Source organism: Zootermopsis nevadensis, unplaced genomic scaffold (genome assembly GCF_977971745.1).
Source record: "Zootermopsis nevadensis isolate Lab colony 2312 unplaced genomic scaffold, Znev_1.0 Znev_ptg000017l, whole genome shotgun sequence".
Lineage (NCBI taxonomy): Eukaryota > Metazoa > Arthropoda > Insecta > Blattodea > Termopsidae > Zootermopsis > Zootermopsis nevadensis.
Window position 1 is genome coordinate 4812170 of NW_028259149.1, and position 25860 is coordinate 4838029.

At 38.3% G+C, this 25860-nt stretch overlaps 1 protein-coding gene across 2 annotated transcripts; it reads right to left on the bottom strand.

Moving 5' to 3' along the window:
• Positions 1–1387: 1387 nt before the first annotated feature.
• On the bottom strand, positions 1388–25650 carry 7B2 (Secretogranin_V domain-containing protein 7B2). Of its 2 annotated transcripts, none has more exons than XM_022064081.2 (7): positions 25433–25650; positions 5142–5234; positions 4271–4374; positions 3752–3924; positions 3062–3384; positions 2550–2600; positions 1388–1659 (listed from the first exon to the last, which is right to left on the bottom strand). In XM_022064081.2, the coding sequence occupies exons 1-7, from the start codon at positions 25433–25435 to the stop codon at positions 1588–1590; spliced, it is 819 nt and encodes a 272-aa protein (XP_021919773.2). In that variant the 5' UTR covers positions 25436–25650; the 3' UTR covers positions 1388–1587. The 2 variants fall into 2 exon arrangements, with proteins under 2 accessions (XP_021919773.2, XP_021919774.2); XM_022064082.2 differs by lacking the exon at positions 25433–25650 and adding an exon at positions 6367–6475.
• Positions 25651–25860: the final 210 nt, after the last annotated feature.

Consider the following 25860-nt stretch of genomic DNA (forward strand, 5'->3'; position numbering starts at 1 on the left):
TGACAGACATGTCTGGTGGCGAAAGAACGGGGCATTTCTGAAGACACATTTCAGTGTAAGGTGCACGTACAGATATTCAATTCTCCTCCTTGACCCCAATTCTTGTGAGGAATGCTGAACATATCTACACAAAACGTCCCAAAAATACGTGTATACACATTTGATGAACAAAATAAAGGAATTTAAATAAACTAAACCTTTACATGCGTCAGAAATGGCACTAAGAGAATCAGGGAAACTGGTGCAGGTATTCAAAATGATAATAGACCATGGCTTCCGTAAACACAACACGCGGGGATCGATAATAAGGTCAATATTCCGTATTATAATGTTTATACATCTTTTTGGGGCATTCTGTATCATGAATGTTGGTTGCATTATCATTTGCTGATAAGGGATTTAGGGCTTTGTGCGATAATATTACGCGTTACCACGTAAATAATGTTAACGGAGCCTTACTCTCTGCATTATATTCTGCAGAAAGCAGCAAAATCTGATAAAGCTCACTGTTTCTAATCTGGGCAAGAAATTACATGAATTTTATGGAAATAAAACCTTGTTCATAATAGCATGTTACTGGGCCCTGTCCTAAGCCAGTTAACAACCAGTCCAAACCCCCACTCAGTATTTTTTTAGGATTCACTTTAATATTATCTGCTCGTATAGGTTTAGATGTGTCATATTCCCTCTTTGATGCATATTCGGAAAACAGTTTTCTTGTGTTTCGTTAAAGATTCGCCACACTGAAAAAGTAATATTCTTCATAAAGCCGAAATCAAACTTCATCGAATTTCTCAAAAGACAGTATAAAGCACAGATATTAAGATCCTACACTTTTTATGTGGTATTATTCAGTCTCTACCGTCAGCAAAGAACACACTATGGGCCCTTACTTATGTATTCATCTGTCTTATTGTTTTCCTAAAAACTAGGCAACCGACATGAGCCTTCTTAGATATTGCGCCGTCGAAGTTTACGGGCGTTTCAGAGGTATTTACTGCCTTCATCAATAGATTCTTCGCCCTGATGATGGAGACAGTAAGCACCTTTGAAACATCTGTCAACTTCTATGAGACTACATGGCGTCATGACCCACAAAGCCCCAGTGTTGGAGGCAGAAAGGACATCTAAAACGTTGATAAACGTCTACTGCACTACACGGCGCTACAACCCAGAAGACACCTAGTTTCAAACTTTATGCGATATTGTAAGTAATTCAAGCACAAGGACAAGTGATTCCTGACTTTATACGACGCAGACATAGTACAACAGAAGAAGAACATCACTACCAACGAGTGTACCAAACACTTAAAGCAGATCGCATTAAATGTATTTAGGACCAAACTCAAGTTACTGGAAACAAGCGGAAAGTTACAAACTCTCTTAATGACAAGTTAGACTAATTTATTCTTAATACTGTTACTGTTTATTGTTATATTAACTTCATGATGATGTGATCTTAAACCTCCATTATTTTCTTGTCGGTTTTAAATTAGCGATAAGTGCATATAGATGGCTGACTAATTGTTTTATAACTTCATATCAATAAATTTATACAGCAGTGGACACATTACAAAAAAACTGTAATCAATACACAACATCAATCCCTTTTTTTGCAGCAACGGGAAGTTTTTCTCCCCTCAGAAATGGGTTGCCATCCTGTAACATAAACCCACGTTTCTGTTTCAGATTGTAAAGGGCAGTAGAAAATCATGGAAAGCGTCGAATAAATATTTACATACAAACACACATTATATTTATAAATATTTACGAAAGGCGAGCATTTCAATAAGAATGTTCTTGCAACAACTTGTAATACTTCAAAATACTGATATTTCGGCAAGATTTTGTCATTGTTTGTGTAGGCCTAATGTTACAGACATCTACCGAATCCAGAACCACGTCGGAACCCTCAGAATACTTCTACAAACCAAATTCCATTCTTTTTCAGTAACTACGACTGACAGATTTAACTCTGTATTAATATTTCTACTTGTCTTGATTTATACCTCTATCTTGGTTAGGTGGATTTTCATGGTAATCCTCCGAGCACAGCAAACACCGTTAAAGCTCCTTAAAAGATCCGACGACCACTTCATATCAAATACCCCTCGGTCTGTCATTGATAATCATCTCACTGTGCCTCACTCTAAGTTACGTAAAATAACAAAACACAATTCTGAGGAACCACGAACTACACGGCGATCGAAAGTCCTTATTACATTTTCGTGAACTTCTTCAACTAAATACTGGGATGCTATCCTGCAGTAGGCCACAGTCGATGTATTCAACATCCGCTGTAATTCAATGGCATATTGGCTGTGGTTAAATGCAGTGAACCGCTAACTTGCGTCTACTGACTGGCGGTATCAGATCTCTTAAAGTGACTGACGCAGCGCTCAAAAACCTGTTTCTAAAATATATTTACGTAATACCTCTCACATTACATACCAAAAAATTCTGCCTATTCAGACAAAATCTTATTCAAATAAATACATACCGTACAAAATCACAAATAAATATGATCATCTGGTTCTTTCGCCACTTACCTTTTCAATGTGAAATTTCTTTGCTACCGAGCTCCTGTGTTGATCTTCAACCTAAAACGAATACGAATTTATTACGCACCACAAATCCGCATAGACACTTTCGTGTCTCTCTTTATTCCAGTGGTAACTGCTTCTCGTAATCTTCGAGGTAGATACCAGAATAACATCTTAAATTACGTTACGATCTCTAAATTCTTATCAACTCCTAACCCAACTGAAATACCGTCAATTGTTTGACGCAGAAAGGGAATAAGCGACATTTTGTGATTCTTTGTTTTTGTTTTGACGGCGATGGGAATGAAAATGTTGATTTCGGTTTCGGTGCTGTGTAGACTAGTCTCAAATGCCAACGTTTCAGAAAAAGTATTTTGTCTCCACCGTCAGGGTTGAAAATCTTTAGCTTCTACCGACGAGTGAACACGACGCCAAAACCCAGAACAACATCAAGTGACATCCTGTATTTTTCTCTACCTATCAAATGGATGACGTAGGTTGGGGAAGATAGCAGATACCTGTATCTGCTGCATTATGCGATCGAGATCGGTGTCCGACAGCTCGTTTCCGTCGGCGGGTGACTGGATCACTCTGCCGATCGAGGACGGGCAGTCGAACATGTGTTCCGAATCGCACATGCAGTCCTGGGCGCCCTGGTACTCGCGGCTGAAGCCTGCCGTGTTCTCGAACTGCTCCAAGCAACCGTCCTCCACCGCGTAGCCCACGGGACAAGGATTTGGCGGGTTGCAGTACGCGGGCAGCGCTGCGTCTGTCTTTACCTCCTTCGTGTTCTTGACCGTTCCGTCGGGCTTGAGGTGCTGCTTGCCTTCCCCGGCGCCTCCTTGCAGACAAACCACACGCCAGGAACTTGTCGTGATTCCCCATTAAAATACTAATTATCAGAGTCTAGTGTGCAGATTAAGAACCGGTTCAGTCTTACGGGGTTCTGACGATGGTATAATGAAATTAATATTACTCGATTTTTGAAATTGGTCATAATCTAGTATTTCCCATAAAACATTTATTTTTGGTAGCAGGATCTGTTTCTGTATTAAAGTAAAACGGTAAGGAGTATCTACACGGTTGATTCCCTTCGAAAGAACTAACCTCTAAGACACCGGACGAACGTCGTATTCTTTTAAGAAATCTAGAAGCATAACAGAATTCCAAGGACATTTTGTTTGTGATCGGTCTATTTATGTCTCTACCTGCCACATACTGGTGACCCCACAGCGAACTGTGTTGCAGGTATTCTTGGTCCCGGATACTAGGGTTCGGATTCCCTGCATCTCCCAGGGGATCGTAATCCATAGGGAACTGTTGTTCTTCAGTCTCAAGGTCCTTCACGTTACGTCCTGGCATCATGGCTCCCAGAGGTATTCTGTGAAACAAACAGTACTGCTAACTGTTTAACGATATCTCATTTTCAGATATTATAATAAGAATCTTGTGTGCTGATGACTTCTTCTGGTATCTTCAGCTGGACCAGGTGATAGCAAGGAAGCCAATGCGAGAAGAGTTGACCACATCCTTACCAGGCGGAGTGGAACAACAAGTGTAGTTGGAGTGTTGTGTCACTAGATGTTAAAATAGGTGGTACATATAGTTACCACTACCAATTGGAATATTAAATGAGGAGACAGGAGAAGTAATGGTCGTCTCTTCACCTGTTTCGACGAAACATAAATTGCGCACTTCCAAAAATCTGTTGAGAAATCAAACAGTACCTGTTCGTTTCGGGAAAATCGAGGTATGTGCCCGCATCGTCGGCGAAGTCCTTGCTCATTCTGTCAACAACCTCACGCAGAATAACGTCGGTCAGGAAGTGGTCCTGGGGACAGAGTTGATCAAAAATTATTAATTACAATTAATTCCGTCAAATGTTATCAACCGATATGTTTCAGCTGAGGGCATTTACGTAAAAAAATTCGTGCCTTGCAGTAGTTTAGATCGCTTCAGTAATTGTAATTTATAAATTCACTCAATTTGTCGTCGGAAGCTGGCCGTACAGCTTTGAAGGATGCGATGAGTAACAGACAATGAACTGTAAAGGATAAGGACGGAAGCGGCCGTGACCTATTTTAAGGCATTACTGGAAAATGAAGAAAATCAGTAAGATCGGATTTGAACCCAAGACTTCCCGAATAACACAAGCGTGCTCACCTTTTGACCACAACGTTTAATATTTGTGGAAAAATAACTGATCAGATTAAAGGAACAATTAATGTTAAGAGGATTCGTATACTTTGCATTAAAAAAATTCTATTAAATTTGGTAATGGTCTCTATGCAAAACTGAACTGGACAAATTTAACTCTGATACAACATATATCGAAATTATAGATTTTCTTAAAAAATATTTCTTGTATAAATAGTTGAATCTGGAGATAAAATGTTGAACTCAGTAAGATCTACGATCTTTATTTTAAACTTCTATCGACGCAGAGAATAATTAATACAATCAATCAAATAAAATGCTTTCACTGTAAAGTCAGTAGTTGGAACTAAAGATTTGCATCTACCAATGTGAACATTTAGACAAAACGGAGTTGAAAAAAAATTACACAAAATAATTATAATTTACGTATCTAGCTATCACCTTTTCGTGTGGAATATACGCAGTTACCCCGATCGCCATTACCGCCATGGTGATCAAAGTAAACTGTCCCATCGTTGCTTTCCCCTGGTGATTCTGAAACAAGATTAAGAAATGTTAGCAGAGGTTGTTTGAATACTGGTTTATTTAATGACGTTTACTCAGTTTCGTGGGTTATACAGAGCCCGAATAACACAGAGAAACCGTGGTTAGACGACCGATGTCAAGAAACTAAGCAAAAATACACCCTTTAAATAAATAAGTGAAAAAACAAAAGTTAAAAGACGAAAATCAGGACCAGTCAAACAAAACAAATGGAGAGGAAGTGCCTAAGCTACAGTAAAAGCAATGGTCAATAAGCCATTGTCAAAACCAATTCAAAATGCCAAGGTCGGAACACAAACTAAAAAATAACGAAGTTGAAAAACGAAAGTCAGAAACCAACGACTAAGATTCAAAGTGAAAGACGGAGGCCAATAGCAGAAGTCAAAAATCCATGATCAAAAAATATATAAAAACCAACGCAGGAACCATCATAAAAAACAACTGAAGCAAACAAAGATAAGAAACCAAACCTAAACGTTAAAGTCATACATCATTTCAAAATTCCTAAATCGGAATATAAAACTCAAAAACCTGTCAAGAATGAAAACTGAAAACCAAAGTGGCATGGGGAAAAAAATAGCCCAAAAACAAAAAAGTAGTGAAAAGGCCGAACACGAAAACGAAACTCAAAGAACTCAGGTCAAAGAGCGAAATGTTAAAAATCCAAAGTAAGAAAACGCATTCTAACGACGAATTTTAAAGAAGAAACAATTAAACAGAAGAATTAAATAAATAAATAAGCGGAAGTCGTGAAATCCAATTCCAAAAACTAAAGGTCGAGAAATCAAATTGAAGGAAGCAGTATCTAAGAACATGCAGGTAACTGTCTATTACAATGACAAATTATGTTATAAACTATTAAAATACAATACATACACATTTAGGGCATTTTAAAATAGAACGAGCGCTAAATATTTCTTCCATAAGATTTCTATTCCAATAAATATAAGATCCACTTTTCCCTTTCTAAAAGTAAACTGGTGTTTAATTTAATGTCCCTGCGAGAAAATAAAAACACGAGTCACAAAACATTCACAGAAGTTAAAAACGTCACTTGCTTCATGCATCAAAGCCAAATTTAATCAACGTCATGAGACGAAAGAGAATGAGAAGTTACACTTACCCGTCGGCGGAACGCAATATGGCGACAGGCAGATCAATGCAGCCAACACCTACTTCGGGCCCAGAATGCGACGGTATTGATCGAGACGCTGCCGACGGACCGTAGATACGCTCTGTTACTCCCTGCGCCATGTTCGGTCACAATCCTTAATAATACTCTGTATTAAATTCATCCAGTGCCTCAAGGATGCATTGGGATCACAGAGAAGACTTCAAGTTGGAAAATTTCTTCTTTAATATTTTCAACTAGACTTACATATATCAGTCTTGCCCAAATCGAATAATATTCGTAGCACTACAAAGTCTTCACCTTTGGTATTATCGAGAAATTACATCCCACAGTCACCATACGAAAAATCAAACATATTGAAGACGAGCAAAATATTTTTAGTTGCCCTTCTGTTTTGTTACATGCAGTTGCCACTACGGTTAAAAGCGTCAAAGGAGACGGCAAAGTATATTTAGGTTTCCGCAGAATTACCATGGACCGTACGTTCGTACTCCGCATCGAAACATAACAAATACGTACGATACATTCAAAATTTTTTTTTGCAAGGAGATTTAAGAATTGAAGTAGGTGTCCGGAACCAAAGGGTTAAAATTATTGCATGTAATAATTAATACTGCTAGACAGTTTTACCATTTACTTTTATTTCAATTGAGTCAATTCTCAAGAACAATAATGAGGTCGAAACAATTAAGGTAACACTCCGTAACTGTAATGTCCATAAGGAAAATCATTGTAATAATTCTCAATAAAAATTCAAATTCATATGCGTCTAGTTTCATTTTATCAGAAAAATTCGTCAAAAAAAATGATATTATTTACATTAAGACTCAAAATGGCTACCAACAACTAGAAGACATCGAAATTCACACCGAATAACCTTGAAACCTCTCCAAGATGCCATCTGGTGGGAGAGGATAACACTTACAAAGTGATCTTCTCTACAACGTGTTTATAAAATCATTCGATGGATGGCGCAGTTATTAACAAAATATATATCCACAAGATGCTGTGTGCATCTCTAGTGCTTTATTAAAGTTCTTAGTCTGTGGTAGACTTTGGTGTATTATCTATTATTATTATTGTTTAAAATAATAATTATCGTCTTTATTATCATCATCATCACTACCACCACCACCACAACCTGGATCTTCAACATTAATTGCAATTTAATATATACTCTTGAGATTTATAACCCGGAAAGGCTTACTGTTGAAATTAAGTCTGCTCTTTCTTATTTACGTATACAGAATGTTTTATTATTATTTCTTTCTCCTTCACGTTCTTCAAGTTGTTCTACTTTAAGTTCTTCTTCTTCACATTTTTCTTCTCTCACTTCATTATCGTCTCCTCATCCTTCACGGTTTTGTTCAATTTCTTCTCCTTACGTTCGTAATCTCATTCACAATCTTCTCTTTTCTGGTCCTGTTCTTGTTATCTTGTTCTGTATTTCACGTGTCACTATTGTAGCCTCTTAAGACTCAAATTTAATTGCCTAAACATTCAATCGTCCCTAGCATCTACAGGTTAGCTCATCGCGACCCTCTGATATCAAAATACGACACAAAAACACTGACATACCTTGTTACAAAGATTCGTATCAGAACTCTCTACCCCATCGTGTGCGCGGCCACACGGCTCGACACCCCTGAATATCTACATCCCTTCTAATGACCAACAGTCAGATCTGCTGGAATATCATCCTTACAGTTGCAAAGCACTGCTTTCAGTCAAGAGTTTTATTTACCCTCACTTGTATTACAGTCAAAATTTTATAAATGCGTTTTGAGTCGCCCTGTTACAACACAAGGACGTACTGAAGTTAATGTAATCACACACCAGTCAACCATAACTTATATCTATACATATAGGAGACGTAATCATTTCTCAGTTCATTGACCCAGGATGACCGTAGGACGACAGAAAATAATAAGGCAAAGGAGAAAGAAACGTGAGAGAAATTCCACTTAAATAAACCCGATTATAAGAAGAATGGTGTGGAAAAGAACGGGAACCCGGAAAATGGAAGTTTCAAAGCATAAAGGATGTAAGTTCTTCGTGCAGTTTATCAAAGCTCTGTTAAAAATCACGAAACAAATATCGAAAAAGTATGGCAGAGTCAGGCGGAAGTACGAAAAATACGCAGATATTTGTTTAAAAAGTTACAGAGTTTCTGTTAAAGACGTCAGTAATAATGAAGGAATAAACCGTGTCTATTATTGCACTTCAGGAAAATATAAATTAATCCACCGAAACTCTCAGTTTCAGACTGACGCACGCACAGAAAGAACGAATCAGCTGTTATACAGACGATCAAATATCAAACAACGTAAGAGAACGATATTTAGGAGGCCAACAAGGTTCACCTATGAATCCACAGACAGCGCAGGAAGGTCTTGTTAGGGCTCGCCAAATCCCGCAATACGGACTTCATTTCTTTGTTCCGTTCTCGTCACACCCGTTCTTTACTACGGATTTTTACTAATGGTTCTTACTCCCGTCTTCACAGCCTGATTTTTGATTTCGTTTTTCGACTTCGGTTCTTAATTCGGTCTTCTAAGATTGCTCATTCAAGTTTGTTTCTGTACTTGGCTTCATCACGTTGGATTTTGAATGCTGTTTCTGCTGCGTTTTTAATAGTGGTTCTTGACTACGGTTTCTGACCTTGGAATTTTCAATTATTTTCTTGAACTTAGTTTTATGACTTTGGTAAAAAGGTTCTTTGAATCTAATTCATATCCTTGACATAGAGGTTTTATTTGGTTTTGGTTTCTCTTCAAACAGCCAGACAAAAAGGAAATGTGAAAATACGAAACAAAAAAGAGTCAAGAAGCAAATTTAACAGACCGAATTCAAAAACTGAAGCAATAAAGCAAATTAAACAGCAAAGTCAAATAATAACAAACAAAAAATAGAGTAAATTCATTGCCATAAAGCCAATGACACTACAGAGTTTACTCCGCAGATAAAAAAATCTTCTGACTATATAACTGTGAATGTAATATTCTCTTATGCCGCTATAGCTCTGAAGTCGTCAGATTAAAAAATACGCAATTCTTAGAAAGAATCTCTAGGGAAACTCGCGAGCTCATAACACTCAACAGAAACAATCCGCGCCTCTAAATTCAATTGCGAGGCCTGAACTATCCAAATATTTACACTAGACTCTCTCTCTCTCAGAGGAATACGTTTTTATTATTTAGATTGAAAGTTCAGACGTTGTTAATGATCTATCCAACGGAAGAACAAAATGTTGCAAGAAATTTAAAGACAAAAAATGTTAAAGAAAGCATACGCAATAATTTCAAATTTACAATACGCAGTGTCAGTTTACATACATGCAATTAAGCCAATCAACAGAAGGAATGTGTTCTGGGTTTTGGGGCCATTGAGATAATAGTCTCCATCCTTAGGGCTTCACCCTGAAAATACGGCATCTACCAATGCGTCAACACTGCGCCAAAAGGAAAACAACAGAAGAACATCATCCTCCTAACCGGCCTAAAAACCTTAAACCCCATTAAAGAAAAAAAAAGTAATTTTTTTAATGCGAAAGTGTAGTGTTCGTTTTTTACCTGCTCCTGCAGATTCTGATGTACATTTCTTACGGTAAACAACAATTCCCAATCATGTGTGTACATATATAACTATGTATATGCGAATGTCCATTTTCCGTATGTAGCGCTGTCATGTCTACTTCAGACACTTTGAGCTGGACCGATCCACATAAAAAATGTTTTACCAAATGCCTAAACCGATTCATAATTTCAGAAGTTTATTCTGAATCCAAATAAACCAAAGGCGACAAACAGCAAAATCTAAAGGAGAAGACGCCAGGCAGTGTAATTCGTAAGAAACTGAGCCTTCGAGAGCAGATGTTTTTATGAACGAATAGGAAGACGATTTATGAAAGCAGTGTCTAAAATCATGAGCTATCTTATCTGTGTACAATACATTTCCCTCTGTTATTCTAGAAAGGTCTGCAATAGCTCCTCCGGTGTCTTCATACTACTGCAAAAGAGGCCTGTCACAGACACTCAAGTAATAAAAGCAGATCCCCGTGAGCGGTCGGCAAGTTCTCCGTCTCTGGTGTAAAGCGTGTAGTCTAAACACAAATATACAGGCACTATTCCGTATGAAGAAGCAAGAATAAAGTATACTTGTCATTTAATTTCACTTAATACTGATCAAATGGAGGAGTATGAGACAGACACCCTACGTTATATGTTTGAGGATCTTAGAGATGCATACACCACATTCATTGAACAACCAGAAGACAAACCATGTAGATGAGAGAACAATATTAAAATGGGTGCTAAGGAAGTTTATATAAGTGTGTCTGCTGGATTACACCGACTGAGAATCCAGTCTAGTGGTGATGTAAAACGTAATGGACTCTCGGATTCCACTAAAGGTAAGGAGTTTTTTGACAATATAAGAGACTGTTAGCTTCTCAGGAAGACTTATGTTCAATGAAGTTACTCCTTTCGTTGACTCATTTTGAATACCACAAAAGCAAAATAACAAATCAAAGGGCGAAATAAAATGGGTCTTCAGCCCTCAAATATTCCGTGAGTGAGGGTGTTCACGAAGCAATAAATACGACAAAGTAATAAGCAAACTTTGTTTACAAGTTTAAATTGCTTACATTGTCTCGGGATATGAACCAGTTTCATTGAAGCCTCAGTCGCTGTACCTTTCTGTTGTCAGAGTTTAAAATCTAACCTCTCAAAGCCTTTACGACACTAAAAACTGATATTTTAGCTCGTTTTTAACTTTCAACCAATATGGGAATTAACGAATTTTTAAACCTTGCTATACTGAGATTTACAAAAAAAGAAGCATATCTTAATTTGTTATATAATATCGTAATATGCATCTTCAGTTCACTGTACGTCACAAATCGGTAGTTCAATCCCTAAGCCAGTTGTAACTATACGTACCACCTGCTTTAATGGTCAGTAACACCGCGTATTTGTGGGGTCCGTATGATTCGGAGAATAAACAGCCATTATTCCCTTAAACATGATTAATCAACTGATATTTCTAATGGAGACTCGTAGTGTTTTCTCTGTGGTACGGACTGTAAGTGTAAATATTACTTGATCATACTTCAGCGGACTTACCTTAACTAAACATGTCTCTACGAGAAGGACGAGTGGGCACTACCTGGGAACCTTCATGGCTGAAAATGTATATGCATATGTTTTCCTCCGTTAAATGCAGTGTCTCTCAATATTCCTCTTATCTTTCATTCATTCGTCTTCAAAGGGTCAACGTGTGATGTCATCGCACACCAAAGGCAAAAATTCAAAAACTGGTAAATTTACAACACGAAGGTGGGGTATATAATTGTTGCACCTGTCTATAGTTGCATCACACACAAGCTAATAGCGAAAGAGGAAGAGAGACGTCTCGTGGATTGCATTCGTACGAAACTCCGCCAAAAAGCTTGTCTGCATGTACCACGCTTTACGTTCGCGGTTCTCGCACGCTGTGGAACATCGTCTCAACGGGATTGTATAACTTGTAGGGGAAGTCTGCAGATTGCGTCAACAGGTAACAGCGTTTACAAAGCGTCGCTTCGTATGAAAATCCCCTAGACGCAGTTCTATACATGAACCATTTCTTAACTCATACTCTTCATTTGCCACGAATCTTATTACATATGATCCATGTTAATTGATTGTAATACGAAGTGCAAAAAGATAATTTTAATTTGCCACGAACGACTTCTTTCGTATATTCATGCTTGGTCGACCAAACTAAAAACAACTATGAATTAATAATAAAGATATCACTCAGAATTTCAATTATGCGCGTAATTCACAGGATATATATTTCTACTACATTACATTTTAAATATTTATTTTTTATAAAGGATGAATATTCAATGTCATATATTTGAGCACCTTCGCAGGTCTCTTATGCTGTTCTTCTTTCATGTGCTTGGTATGGAAATATACGAACGGTGCCGCAATGCTTTGCAAGAACCGACTAAGAGCCATTTTTATGTAGTAGCCTGGTGTAGCAAGAAATAACGTCTTACGTTTTCAAGTTACAGTGTATAATGACTGTTATGCTGGACTACATAACAAACATTCAGAAGCAATAAACATTCTCTCTGTAGTGGGCCTACAGACACTTTTCAGGAACCCGATTCATTGTCGTAATTAATTTATATGGCGATTCCTAAATTATGAGCATAAGCAATAACAATTTTCTGTTGCTTAATTCTTTATTCGTTCTGCGAATCGCAAAAGTCTACTGAAATGTTAATAAATTACATTTATTCCGGGAATCTGATTTGAATCAAAAACATGCATATCAAATGGGGCTGCTGCAAGAAGTCCTTAAACATTTGTGTCGATTAAAAATCCTACGTGTTTTTTGTCTGAGTAGGCGTTTCATAATGACAAATCTTACCTCACGAGGTCACTTCAGTCGACTACTGAAGAAATAGCAAAAACACACAAACGGAGTCGTAATTAAGAACAGGATTTCTGTTTTCAGCTTCTCATCAGTGGATAATAAAGTTTTATGATCTTAAGAGGGCAGTAGGTCTCTCAGAAAATTAAAATATATTACAAGAACGTTTCTCTAAACTGCTTTTCGCAGATGTCCTTCATACGGCTACACGGGTTTATTTTTAAAGCTCTTAGACTTGTGTACAGAAGTGTAATATGATTTGCAATTGCTTTCAATGTGACTAAGCAGCCTCCGGAAATCCATTACATCTGGCTATGTTTAATGTTTCGAAGAAGGCAGAAAACTCATAAATTTCTCCTGCACATTAAATGCCAAAAACTGTTTCGCCCCTACACACGTTATAAGTTCTCAAACAATTCTCAAGAAGTTTGTAGATTAAAACAGTAACATAACCTACATTTTTAATGTGCAAATACAAACAAAACAAAGTATCAGACTTCCCCAGAACAGTAAAGTAAAGCCAATAGGTCCCTCGGTGCTTAATTAAGCAGCACGTCATGCAAACGTACGGATATATCACACATTCACTACTGTTTCATGATAGTAGAAAATCCCTTATCAATGATGTCAGTCTGTGTTGTGATGACTTAAGAATCTATAGGTGGGTATCAACGTTTCGGAGGAACACAGTTCTTCCATCCACAGGGTTAAAGATATAGTGACATCCGTATTAAGTAGCCCCTCTCCCCAATCCTTGCTCTGACCCTCATATGGACCCAAGCCAATATTAATTATGTGCAATTCCGATAAGATTCTAACACTGCATCAACTGACACTGTTTCAGTCGTGTTCAAAGACAATTTTGAAGCAGATAATGGAATCCTGTAATGTGTACACTGAATTCCTCCTCGTTCCCTGGTTCCCACTTGTTCAACATTATTAAGTTACGGGCTGATGTTTCCGCTCCTAGTACAGACAAATGGACCCCGTGACCTAATGGATTAATGCATTCGTTACACAGATTTCACAGACAGGTTTCTTTTGTCCGTCCGTATTTGTTTCCGAAATGGATTTCTGCCGTTCTTTCTCCCTGTCGCATTTTCTTTCTTTCCAGTGTACTTCACATAATCTTGAGAGCTAGTAGAATGCCTCACATTTATGAGAAATTCGTAATGGAATTTCCAAAAAGCAAAACGTATGGGACAAACGTTACATTAACACAAATAACGGACGTTCAAGCAGGATATTTGCCATTAAAGTGTTACTTTTCCTTTCCTTTCCCCAAGAGCCAACAAGGGAATGTTTGCTACCAGGTACGTTCAGAATTCTTCTTTTCCGTCTGGTACCTAAAAACGTAAGTATTAAAACACAGGAAACTATAATAGCCTATTATATGGTCTCTCACACAGACTGAGGGTGCTGACTGGAATATCTGGACTCTGAGGGGGATAAAGTGACAGGAAACTGGAGAAAATTGAATAACGATTAGCTCCATTATTTGTACTATTCTCTATGTAGTCAGTGTAATTTTTTCTTTATATTTTTGACACGGGAATTATTTAAGAAATTCCTTATCATAATTATAATTCTCGGTTTCATTCAGCCCTACTTCGTCGGGGTCTGAGAAAATTTACGATAAAGCCAGATTTCGATCAACCAAGGATTCGATTAAGACAAAATCATTCCAAATTTTCTGAATGTGCACGGAGGAACTATTCAGTGGCCACAGCTTATGAAGCAGCAATGGTAAGATCCGCCACTGTACAGTAATGAACCAACAGGGGGCACGATCCGCCACTGGTTACTGCTGTTAACTTGGGCGACTGCTGCATCAGTCTCGATGGCTGCGGGTCGATAAAGCAGCAGGTACTACCACGCGTCCTCCTCAGTCTGGCCCCGACACAACCCAAAACAGCGTTACTCAAAATAGATCTTATTTTCAGGACTTCCAGAATGTGCTTTGAACTTGGGGTCTTGCCAACGGAAAAAGGACAGAGGTCAATCATCCGCGCAAAAAAAGAGAGAAAACATTGTCCTATTCCAGACTGCCATTTTTGTTTTACAGCTTGAAGCAACGTCATAACAGATTCACACAAATGCACTTGAAACGTAGAAGATTAAACACGGTTTTCTATTTCGAGACGTGTTCCGTGGAAGTGATCCATAAAAGAAACACTGCTCAGAAGACTTTGCTCTGTATCAGAAGCTTAATCTCCAGAGGTCACGCAGGATAGCGCGGACTGGAAATAGAGTCTGCATGCAACACACCTTTCAGATATCCTGACTGATTCGTGATGGATATGAGATTTACAGCTTATATGCACGTCTAATGCACGTAAATTTTCCAGTTACGTTTCATCAAGACTGTACCTGCGTCCAATAGACTTACATTCATATCTATTTAACTTCAACGATAATCTTTATTTCTGTTACTGGTTAATTACAAAAGTTCCATAAATTCATGCGCTGACAAAGCGAAATAATTCGTTTTACGTCACTGATCTAGGGTCAGGATCGGGTGTCAGTCTGTGGCAAACACCCCCCCCCCCCCGGTACCTTTTTCAAAATATTGCAGCTTAGACGCTGTGCTTGCCACTCACGCCACGAAATGTTCTGTTACAAGTAACATCAGTTTTGGACCGAGTCTACTTTAGCGTCGGAGTGGCCACAGAATCTATCTGGGCGTATTCCTTGACTGAGTACAGCGATTAGTATGCAGTACGCTCCAATGAGCTATGTCCGGTTAGTTTCTACGCGAATAAAAAACAGAAGCAATAAGACTTACGGTTACTTACGACCCTTTTGTCTGCATACCCGTCTACATTTGCCACAGAACAGTCCAGGAATCTCCCAGATCGGCTGTCGTTGCCATTTATTGTGATTTCTAAGAGCAAGCTACGGGAAACTAGGCAGGCATTCGCTTCTTCAGAATTCAGTGACGTGTTAGCAGTGATGTACAGTTCTGGGGATAAAAACCCTGTCCGTTAATTTTTCCACGAATTCACCACTCTTTCAGTTTTATGTATATGTTGTAGTAAATTTTCTGGATACGAGGTTCATACGATACACTTTAATCCTCAACACTGTCACTATAATAAAATTGTTCGATTCTCTATCTTACTGTCTTTACTAACACGTTTTTTCAGGCACTGAAAAGACATTCAAATCAGATTTTTATTTTAAAAATTAGAGAGAAATGTTCGTACACAATTAAAAAGAAAAAAACTTTCCAATGAATCATAATTCGCTATCATTAAATTAACTCATATGCATATTATTAAGTACAGGCACATAAAAAATAATATAATATTTAAAATCAAATCACAAAACTACCTTATACGCATACCACACACATGATTTCCAACAAATAAGCTTGTACATTCTATCATAGATATAAGTAACGATAAGAAAACCTAAAATTTATGAGAAAATGTCCATTTCAACGTAACATTAACTCAGTAGATGTTGAGGTTTAGACGGCGGTGAGTCTGAAGGTGTCTGTCTTCCGACTTCAACTATTTAAATCAATGCAATAACCACTTACATTAACAATCAGTAATTCATCATTTTGAACACAGTTTATTTACGACTTTTGTATGATTCTCATAATAAAACAGAATTATTTTCCTCAAGAGGATTAATCAATTTCTGTAAAGGCAATGAGATGTTGTTTCTTTGCAGTATAAACTAAATTTCATTTATATGAACTTCGGCGTCAAAGGGTAGGAACTTCCCAAACACGTTTTGTCTGTGCCAATTATGATGTGTACGACTCCGTTCTACTTAGTATCTAACTCCGACCTACATAGGGAATGTTCTGAATGAAGCAAGTGGAGGGAAGGTCGTCCTATTTTCCGTTGCTTGGTTACTGCACATTCAGGCTAAATGACTCCCACAAACCTCTTCCGGCGAGAAAGCAAGCAGACCGATAATTGACGAGTGCATTCCACAAGCCACTGTACGAGCTTACAGGTTTCAAACTACGTCGCTAACTTAACACGTATCTTGTCTGTGTGACTCCCTCCTTAAATCATCTCAAATTATTGAAGAATCCTTTTTTAAGATGTGGTACGAATATCAAGGCGCAAAACATCATTCGGCCTTTAAATGTCTCAGTTTCCTGCCATCAGTAATATCACCATGGAAGCAGAACGAACTAATGACATCAGCGCCACTTAATGGAGTATCCTCGCATTTTTGTAGGAAACACATTAAAAATGTCAGACATGTAAATGAGATACATTTTTGTAAACTATAAAACCGCAAGACGGCTGAAGTTCAAAATCTGTATTTACTTATCCGTTTGATTTGACAACTAACGAGCTACTTACGGTAGGCAAGTGTAACGCTGAAGGGAGATTTACAAATACAACTACAAATTCTGCATGAACATTTTCAAGTTTACATTGAAGCCTCCTGTTATGACGTCTTATGATTGTCTTATTCTGACAATTAATTCCGCGAAATTTGAAGTTCTCACGGCGGAGATTATAAAAATATCTCTACCTTCTGGACAGTTGCGCCGCGTAATCCGACAGACTTTCCGACATTTTGGAGGTCCCTACAAGCACATCCATATTCACAATATTTGATTCAAGTGCCAAAGTTACAAGTAGTAACAGAGTTCGTTAATTTTAATTGATATATAAACACGTCGATATTGCTGTATCGATTACCCAATTGTGTCAAGACGACGCGCGCTTTGTCGTCTTCATTCTTTTATTTACACAGCGGTCCTCTTTTATTTGCATGATTTTGTCTTCCACCGCCCACACGGATGGCGCGTTCGTGTCACCATGGCAACGGTGTGGGTGTGACGTAAAGGGGTCGCCTAATATATCCGCAGATAAATCTTATTTCAAACTCCCTTCACACACCCCTACACTACGGCCCCAGAACTAAATATAGTTCTGTAGAAAGGGGTGCTTTTTAGTACCCACGAAGGTTGTAAGTTTGGAAGGGTGGAAGTTCGTTTCCAGATGATCCTTGGTTGCGCAATATGGCAATGGATACATGAACCAGGGTGATATGGAGGCAAAGCGCGAAATTTACTGACTGGGGTTACACGGTGACGGACAGCGAAAAATACTGGCAACAAGAACTTTGGCATTTAGAACTGCACACCGCGGGAAAGTGATTCAGAAGAAAGGATTTTACTAGAACTGAATTTCATGATTGTGCACAAATGTATTAGATGCTTGAAAAAGATTTTTCGTAATAAATTTGCACTTTCTGAAATATGTACGCTCCCCAGCAATAAATAATTTAATTTCTCCCTACGTACCTATGAGTGATTTTATAAATATTTACTTAACCCTTTAACGCCGAAGCTCGTCTAAATAGTACTTACGAATTCAGTCCGTACTTCAAAGGAAACACGAGATTTTAACATTACAAAGATTAACTAACCGGTTAATGCCGTTTAAAAAATAATCGTTGTTTACAGTGGCGATCAGACGAAATCCAAAAATGCAATACGCGGAGTTACTTCATTCTAAAGAATTTGGTATACATGGTTACCACCAGGCTTTGAAGGGGAACACAAGACCGGAAGATGTGCTTCACACACTTCACTGGCTTCCTATGTTAATTTAATGCAGAGGGAAATATTTGTTCTAACAAGTGGATCGTGGGTTCAAATCCCGCTGAGGACATGGATATTTTTCTGTGTTGTGCCGTCATATAGACATACAAGCATGCAATGAAAGGGACAAAAAAATGTTAATAGATGCAAACAATAAATCAACAACCAATATGATGTACACGTGATAAAATCGAATGCGTGCGGAGGAAATAAATATTATTCAATAATTAACTGCAACAGTAAAAAAGTGAAAAATGTCACCGAGCGAAAAGCAATAACAATTATAAGGAGCGTAGCAATAGGTTATAAGCATAGAAGGCGGGGATGGATGAAACACATGTCTGGTCTGGAAGTAGAATCAAAATAAAAATTCTTTCTCCTGCTGGAATCTGAACGCAACACGTGCAGCCCAGAGGCACTACTTTGCTGCCCCCTCCCCCCAGGACTAACCCAGCCCCTCCCGCACACGCAACAAAGTGAGAAACGATAAATATGCGAAGTAAACAAATGGATGTTTGTGTTTACCTCATTCCTGAATTTATCTTTTACTTCCAGTAAATTAAATTTCTTTTAGCTACATACCATCGCCTGAGGGATATCGGGCGCCATTTGCAATTCTTGAATAAATGAAGAAGCAAGGTATTTTCTGGTGAATTTTTTATACATATAATATACTATACACTGCTGTCATCACACCTTGATGCACGGACAATCATTCAGAGATACGATCAAACTACAGCAACAAAACCCCTTTGGACGCTTCGCCGTCTTTTCAGCGAGCACAGCGGTGGTCTCCGAGACATTCATAGCAGTCCTCGAATCACGTAGACAGTGGACAAGTTTTATTTTATTTATTTAGTGTTCTGTCTGACGACAGGTCCATATGAACAAGATCCTTCCATCCTTTTCTCGGACTGGGACCTGTTCATATACGTTCTTGGCAGATGATCCAGAAGTGGTTTGCCATTGCCTTCTTCTGTGTGTGAATGGAGTGATTGTTGGGATGCCACGGAGAAACCGGGGAAGCCCCCGGAGGAAAACTCCGTGTTGCCTAGACCACGGCCTTGCCCAACACAAGTTATAAATTCGGGCACCGCCGGGAATCGAACCGAGATAATTCTGCAGGTATGGTACACGTGGCTACGACAGCCATGTCGTCCGCAAACACAAGCTCGACGTGAAGAGAGGGCACAAGAACGTCGATTGAAGAGAACGGGGCAGACAAGTCCAACACGGACCACACCGGCCGGGACGCTACGAAACGTCACTCGCACAACTTCACCCATATTTTAGTTATACAAACCGATCGTCTTCCTACTGAAAAGATAAACTGAAATAAAACGCTATGGAGAAAAATAACTTTGTCCGGTTCGTTGTGGGGCTGCGAAATGTGGTCCCTTACCGTGGGGCAAAAAATTAAAAAAAGTTTTAAAATATTTGGAAAAAAATTCTTTAACCTAGGAGGGATAAAGTGAATAATGCAGACTTTTACATAAAACAACTTTAACTGTTGAAGCTGTTCTTCTGAGTTGAGACGCCGTGTAGCCTTGCAAGTACGTACAAAGGTTCCGAACACACAGTTCGTCTCCATTTTCAGGGCTATGGAAACAATAAGATTCTCCAAAATGTTTGTACCTCCATACAAGCCCACACGGCGATACAACCCAAAAGACCACCTTCGACCTCTTCACCGCAGTGGGGACCTTAAATCTCACGTTATTTTTGATGATAGGACGGTATAATATCCGAGATCACGATGGACCGGTCATGTAGTTCACATGAAACACAAATGCAGATTTGCCAGTAGACAGACCGAAGACAAGAAACGACATCAAACCTATAAAACAATCTTTCCTTGCTACGCACGAGATAAGTCACTGGAACGGAGCAGCGTTTGAGGTGTAGATTTATTTGGTGTTTAATATAGTACCCCCTACCTCTAGTAGAAGTGAGACGTGCCTTCTGTATCAATTAATGATTCTATTTACTTTGCTACTGGACGTTGTAAAGTCACCCGTAGGAAAAAACCCATGATAATCATTCACTTTCTCTATCGATTAGACGAGACCAACACAGGATGCTCCTGAAGAAGAAGAAGAAGAAGAAGAAGAAGAAGAAGGAGGAGGAGGAGGAGGAGGAGGAGGAGGAGGAGGAGGAGGGGGAGGAGGGGGAGGAGGAGGAGGAGGAGGAGGAGGACTCCATCTTACATTTGCTGTCTACTGCAGAAATCGGATCTACTGTTCCTTGTTCTCGAAACAAACCTATCAGGGAAGTTCTAGCTCTTTGCATTCATACAAAGACTTGCAATATGTTATTGCATTATAACTTTAATTGAAGTTATTGTATTGTGACACTAAAGATAGAACACTGAAACATTTTATCTAACAATTTTCTGAGAGACTGAAAATTGTAGTTAATAAATAGCAAAATAATTACGTAGACTGTTGTGTTACGCAACGTCCATTGTCTGGACATTTGCAGTGTACTGTCAACTTCAAAAGTGATTTTGTAATAAAAATATTTCATAAAATGGGAAATGACCAACAAAATATTAGTAAAATAAATCAATCGCTTTCAAAATACTTTAGATTATCAAAGTAATTTGGATGTTAAACGGGACAAAGTTCTTTTTAAAGATAACACGCCTTCCGAGATGTTAAGTCATCGCCCTGATGGTGGAAGCAGCAATTATGCATTTATATCGTGTGCTTTGCGAACAGACACATGCACACTTTGTAAGCGGAGTCCGATGCGGACCTGCAGGCCGGATGCGGGTTGCTACAGGCTCATGCCGGTATATCAGTGAGCGACATCGCGAACCTTCTAACCCAGTTACGCCTACAAGACTCACGAGAACTTAACCCTAGATCCCCAACTCTGCGTGTACCTGCTCGCATTATTAGTACAACCGCCGGACACAATTCTTCTAAACACTGTCACTGATTTTGAAGATTACCTCCTGCTAAACTTTGGAAGACAAACAAATAGAATAATCTTGAAAAACAAAATTTTGTTACCATGTAGCATGTCCTACACATGAAAATATGAGAAACATATAACATTTTAAAAGGACAACACCAAGGGAAAACACCATTTGGTATGCAGAGGCACAGAAATAAATATAATATTAAAATTAAACTTAAAGAAATAATATGTGAAAATATGGCTCAAGGACAGAGTATAGTGACGTACTTTTGTGAACCCGGCAACGAACTTTGCAGTTCTATAAAAGACGTTGAATATCTTGACTAGCGCAGCTTGTCAATAACAAATATGCTTCTACGTGGAGCTACTTAGTTGCTCATTGTTATTATTAATATAAATATGTATTCTGTAATTACAGATACCCGATGCAATAAAAACAATTGCTTCGTTGCTAACTCGTAGGGTTCTGAGTTTACGAGGCAGCCAAGCAATCGGATCAAATAATATCTTTGCAAATCAACTTGGCCGTTCAGACCTCAAGCTGCATCTTTCGACAAGTCACACACACACACCCAACGCCTTCTATCCCAAGCCAAACATTCCGTGATCAGTCATTCATAGACCGATCTATACTTGAGGACGACTGTCTTCTGTGATGTTGCGCATTGCAGTCTGGTACAAATTGACCGACGTTTCCGAGGTGCGTACTGTCTCCATCATCAAGGCGAATCTCTCTGATGATGTAGACAGTAGGTACCTCTGAACGGTTGACACATTCCTACAAGACTGCAAGGAGTATCTCGGAAGACAGCCAACTTTCGTACACGTCTCCGTGACAACCTCAAATATCATGATTTATATTTATTTGAAGGGACAGAGAACTAGCACACGTTTTCGGCTAGTATTCTAACCGGGTGCCTCCACAATGGCAGTCGTCAACGAGTCTTAACTTTTCGCTCCAGTGGGTGTCTCTGGCTTCTCCCTGCAGCTCCTCACAGGATGTAATAACGCGAGGCTTAGGGAGACGCCCGGCAGGGAACATGGGCTTGCAAATTCCGTCTAAGCAACAGGAGCTTCGCCGATTCTCTTAACCTTCCAAGCCTCTGGGCTTGAGTCAGGAAGAACGCATTGAAACTCGCACGAGTTTTCAATATCATAAATAACATGGAATTTAAACGCTGAATTATATTGACATTACCACGAAACTTAGCATAAATATCACGCCAGTAGTACCAATAATATTAAAAAGATGGTCGTTCGGACGTTTGAGGTAGGAGCTACCATAATATCAGTGAATGTAGGATTTTTATATTTTATACACTATTTTATTTATTTATTGCTTATTTTATATCGCCGCTAGCCTACATTGGAAATGCTGATGAAAGGCTTCTTTTATTTGTTGTTTATTTAATGACGCTGTTAGTAGCTCAGAATATATAGCGTCGCAGGATAGGTTTATTAATTAATTAATAGACAGAATCTGAAAGTAAGTGGCCATGACCTAATTTAACGTAATATCCTGGTACTTGCCTGGGGGTATCGAGGAAAACCACGAAACATCTGTCAGAATAATTGGTCTCAGGACCAAGATTTGAGCCCAGGACCTCACAAATACGAAGCAGGAGTGCTTCGCTGAATATAGTAATAGTGCTTCGAAACATTTGCAACTCATTATGAAGCTGTTCTTGCAGAACGAGTAGCAAATAATACGAGAGAGGTACGGATTTTATACTTAGATTTTCGTTTTAAGGTTATAAGTGATTAACTATTTGTAGAAGGGAACAAAAGAATATTGTACGGAGGTAGAACACAAACACACCTACAAAATTTTGTATGGAGAATTACTTTTAAATGGATTAAAACTTTATCGAAATTCCCCACTTGTTGAAGAATTTTATTAAAAAATCATGTTATTGTTTATTTCCTTGTAAATGTAATTATTTTCGTTTCTGAGGTGAATATTCCAAATTGTATCCAAGAATTATTGACAAGCAGCATTAATGCTCAGTCTCGTAGCAATTAAAATAATTTAAAGAGAGGATTTACATGTGTTCATGCATGTTACAGTTGTTGCAACTGGACTTGATCTACGTTATATTGTTTGCTATCGGATTATGTTACCGTAACACTGCACTATTCACGGACCTAAGACTAATGTTATTTTATGCAATTAAAATTTTGAATTGCATATTTGCAGAAAATGACAGAACTACATATTTGGTGCCCAACGAAGTCCACAATGATCATCACTGGTGCGTATTACTGTTCGTAAAAGGAATTTAAAAGAAGTGGACTATAACAAAATATCTCCAAAATGCAAGTTACCAGATAAAACTTAAAAGGTTTCAGAGAATCCCGGCAAACGTAACGTATTGTGAGTGACAAGAATTTTATTAAATGTAAATTCTGACTATATTCTTGAATACTTCCATAAAATATCGCATTTATAAAAATTAAAGGAACAACACTTTCTAGTGAGATGTTTTGGTCCAAAATGTATAGTGGTAAGGCCAGAAAATAATTAATTACGATTTTCTTAATACTTAATATAATTTTCATTTCTCATGCTAAAATTTTCCATAAAATTAAAATGGCGTCTGTGGCAATCCAGTGTCATGCCAAGCGGCAGCCATTACGGCAGAACACGGTTACCTGGGAAACCAAGCGCCATTTTGTTTTTTGATTTTTTTTACTATTAAATTGAAGGTGTCGTATGCATTCAAGTGCAAGGGAGTGGCACCAAGTGAGTTAAAAATTTGAAATGTCTTCCTTTATCCGAGTATTTTACCCTATAATATGACCATTAAAGTTATGTTACATGTATAAGTGTACTTTGACTAGGTAATAACAATTTTGAAGATCGCCACTTGATTTTATAAATACGAGATTAAACAGCATCATTAAACAAAGAAGAACGAATTTTAAAAGACAAAATATTTTGACATATGGGCGGTGCCTGTAGAACGCATGGGAAAAATACGTCCAAAATTGTGGTCATAACACGTCGAAAAAATAAACCACTTGGCAGACTTGGCGTATATGAGAGTATTATATTAAAATAAAACCTAAAAATACGTTGTGAAGCTGTGGATTGGATTAATGTGGCTCAGGATACGAATGAGTGGAGGTCTCTTGTAAACACGGTAATGGACTGTCGAGATCTTTAAAGTATTGGAATATTTTATGCCTGCCTATCATTCTGAGGTCCAATGCAAATCTCAAAAAACGTGAAAGGGTTTTAAAATTTTCAACACTTCATCTGCTGGCCGTTTTTGTTTCAGGATCACCGCAAATTTTTTATTCATGGTGTATAAATGTACGGAACTTTATTAATGTTTTTTTACTAAAATAACTTGTCAGTTCTCGGTTGGCTTATGAGGCAGTTACTGTCACGGTGTAGAACAGATAAACACACAATAATTCAATTACATTATCAACCGAATCAACGCACTATTATAGGATAATAGCCTAAACAGGTCCTACAATATGTTACACTCCGAATGATAAAATCTGCAATTCAGACGTCATCGTGTTAGAAAATTTAAAATATAAACGTTTAAACCTGTCTGTAAGAACTTTAATATATAAGATATTATTACAGGTTTAATATTTATCATAATTTACTAGCACTAACATGACTAATTCAGTCTTTGGTAAGAAAACTGTTTTTGCCTATAAAAGCATGGTGGTAAATTAAACATGGAGTCTGTTTCCGTTCAACTGTACGAAAATAAACGCAAAATAAAGATCGCAAATTAGAAAACATAGTATATGCATAATAATATTAAGAAGCCTATTTATTTAAAAAAATTGATGAAAAGTTAGTGTATCAAATTTTAAGTCAAAACATAGCGAAGATTAAATAAATATCCTTCGTTCAATAAAGGAATATCGCACAGAAATTCTTCGAGACAGCGAACTACAACACCAAGCACACACAAATTCATGACCACCCTATGACAACTCGGATTATCGTCTTTAAATCAAAGACAGACCTACTAGGTCACTTTTCAGAACAAAGATTCTTCAGAAAGAAGGATGAACGCACACCGTACAACACGCACAATTTTCGCCGACTTTCTCACACCCTGGTCACAATTTTTTCGACACCTTGCAACTTACCATTTGCTGCGTAACATTCACACATCAGCTGGTGGAAGGTTAGACGAACGAAGCACGAAGTGGTGTAGTAGAATCTGCACAGTCGACAAATGACGATGTTCAACAATAAAATCGAGCGGGTGTGCGAGGCGGCGAGTTGGCAGGTCGGCGTGTGGGAGCTCCCGGAGCTCCTGAAGCCGGAGCCACGAAACCGGCTTGGCGTGGGTGTTGTGCAGGACGCCTAACCACTGAGGAGGCATATGGAGGCAATTTCTCTGAAACCAGAAATCCCAAATCACGCCCTCCGCTGACAGAATTAAAAAAGCAACTGTGCTTGTTTGAAAAGACATTTCCTTTCCACTCATATGGCAGTCTTACGTATCGGTCGCCTTAAAACAAACACACACACAAAAAAAATATTTAGAACAAGATAACAAAGTGTATGTAAC

Excerpts from the sequence above, each read along its gene's own strand:
- 7B2 (XM_022064081.2), bottom strand. Across the intron at positions 4,375-5,141 it reads CGTATATTCCACACGAAAAG|GACCACTTCCTGACCGACGT; the intron begins GTGATAGCTAGA and ends CTCTGTCCCCAG. Across the intron at positions 1,660-2,549 it reads AGAAATTTCACATTGAAAAG|GATGGCAACCCATTTCTGAG; the intron begins GTAAGTGGCGAA and ends TTTATGTTACAG.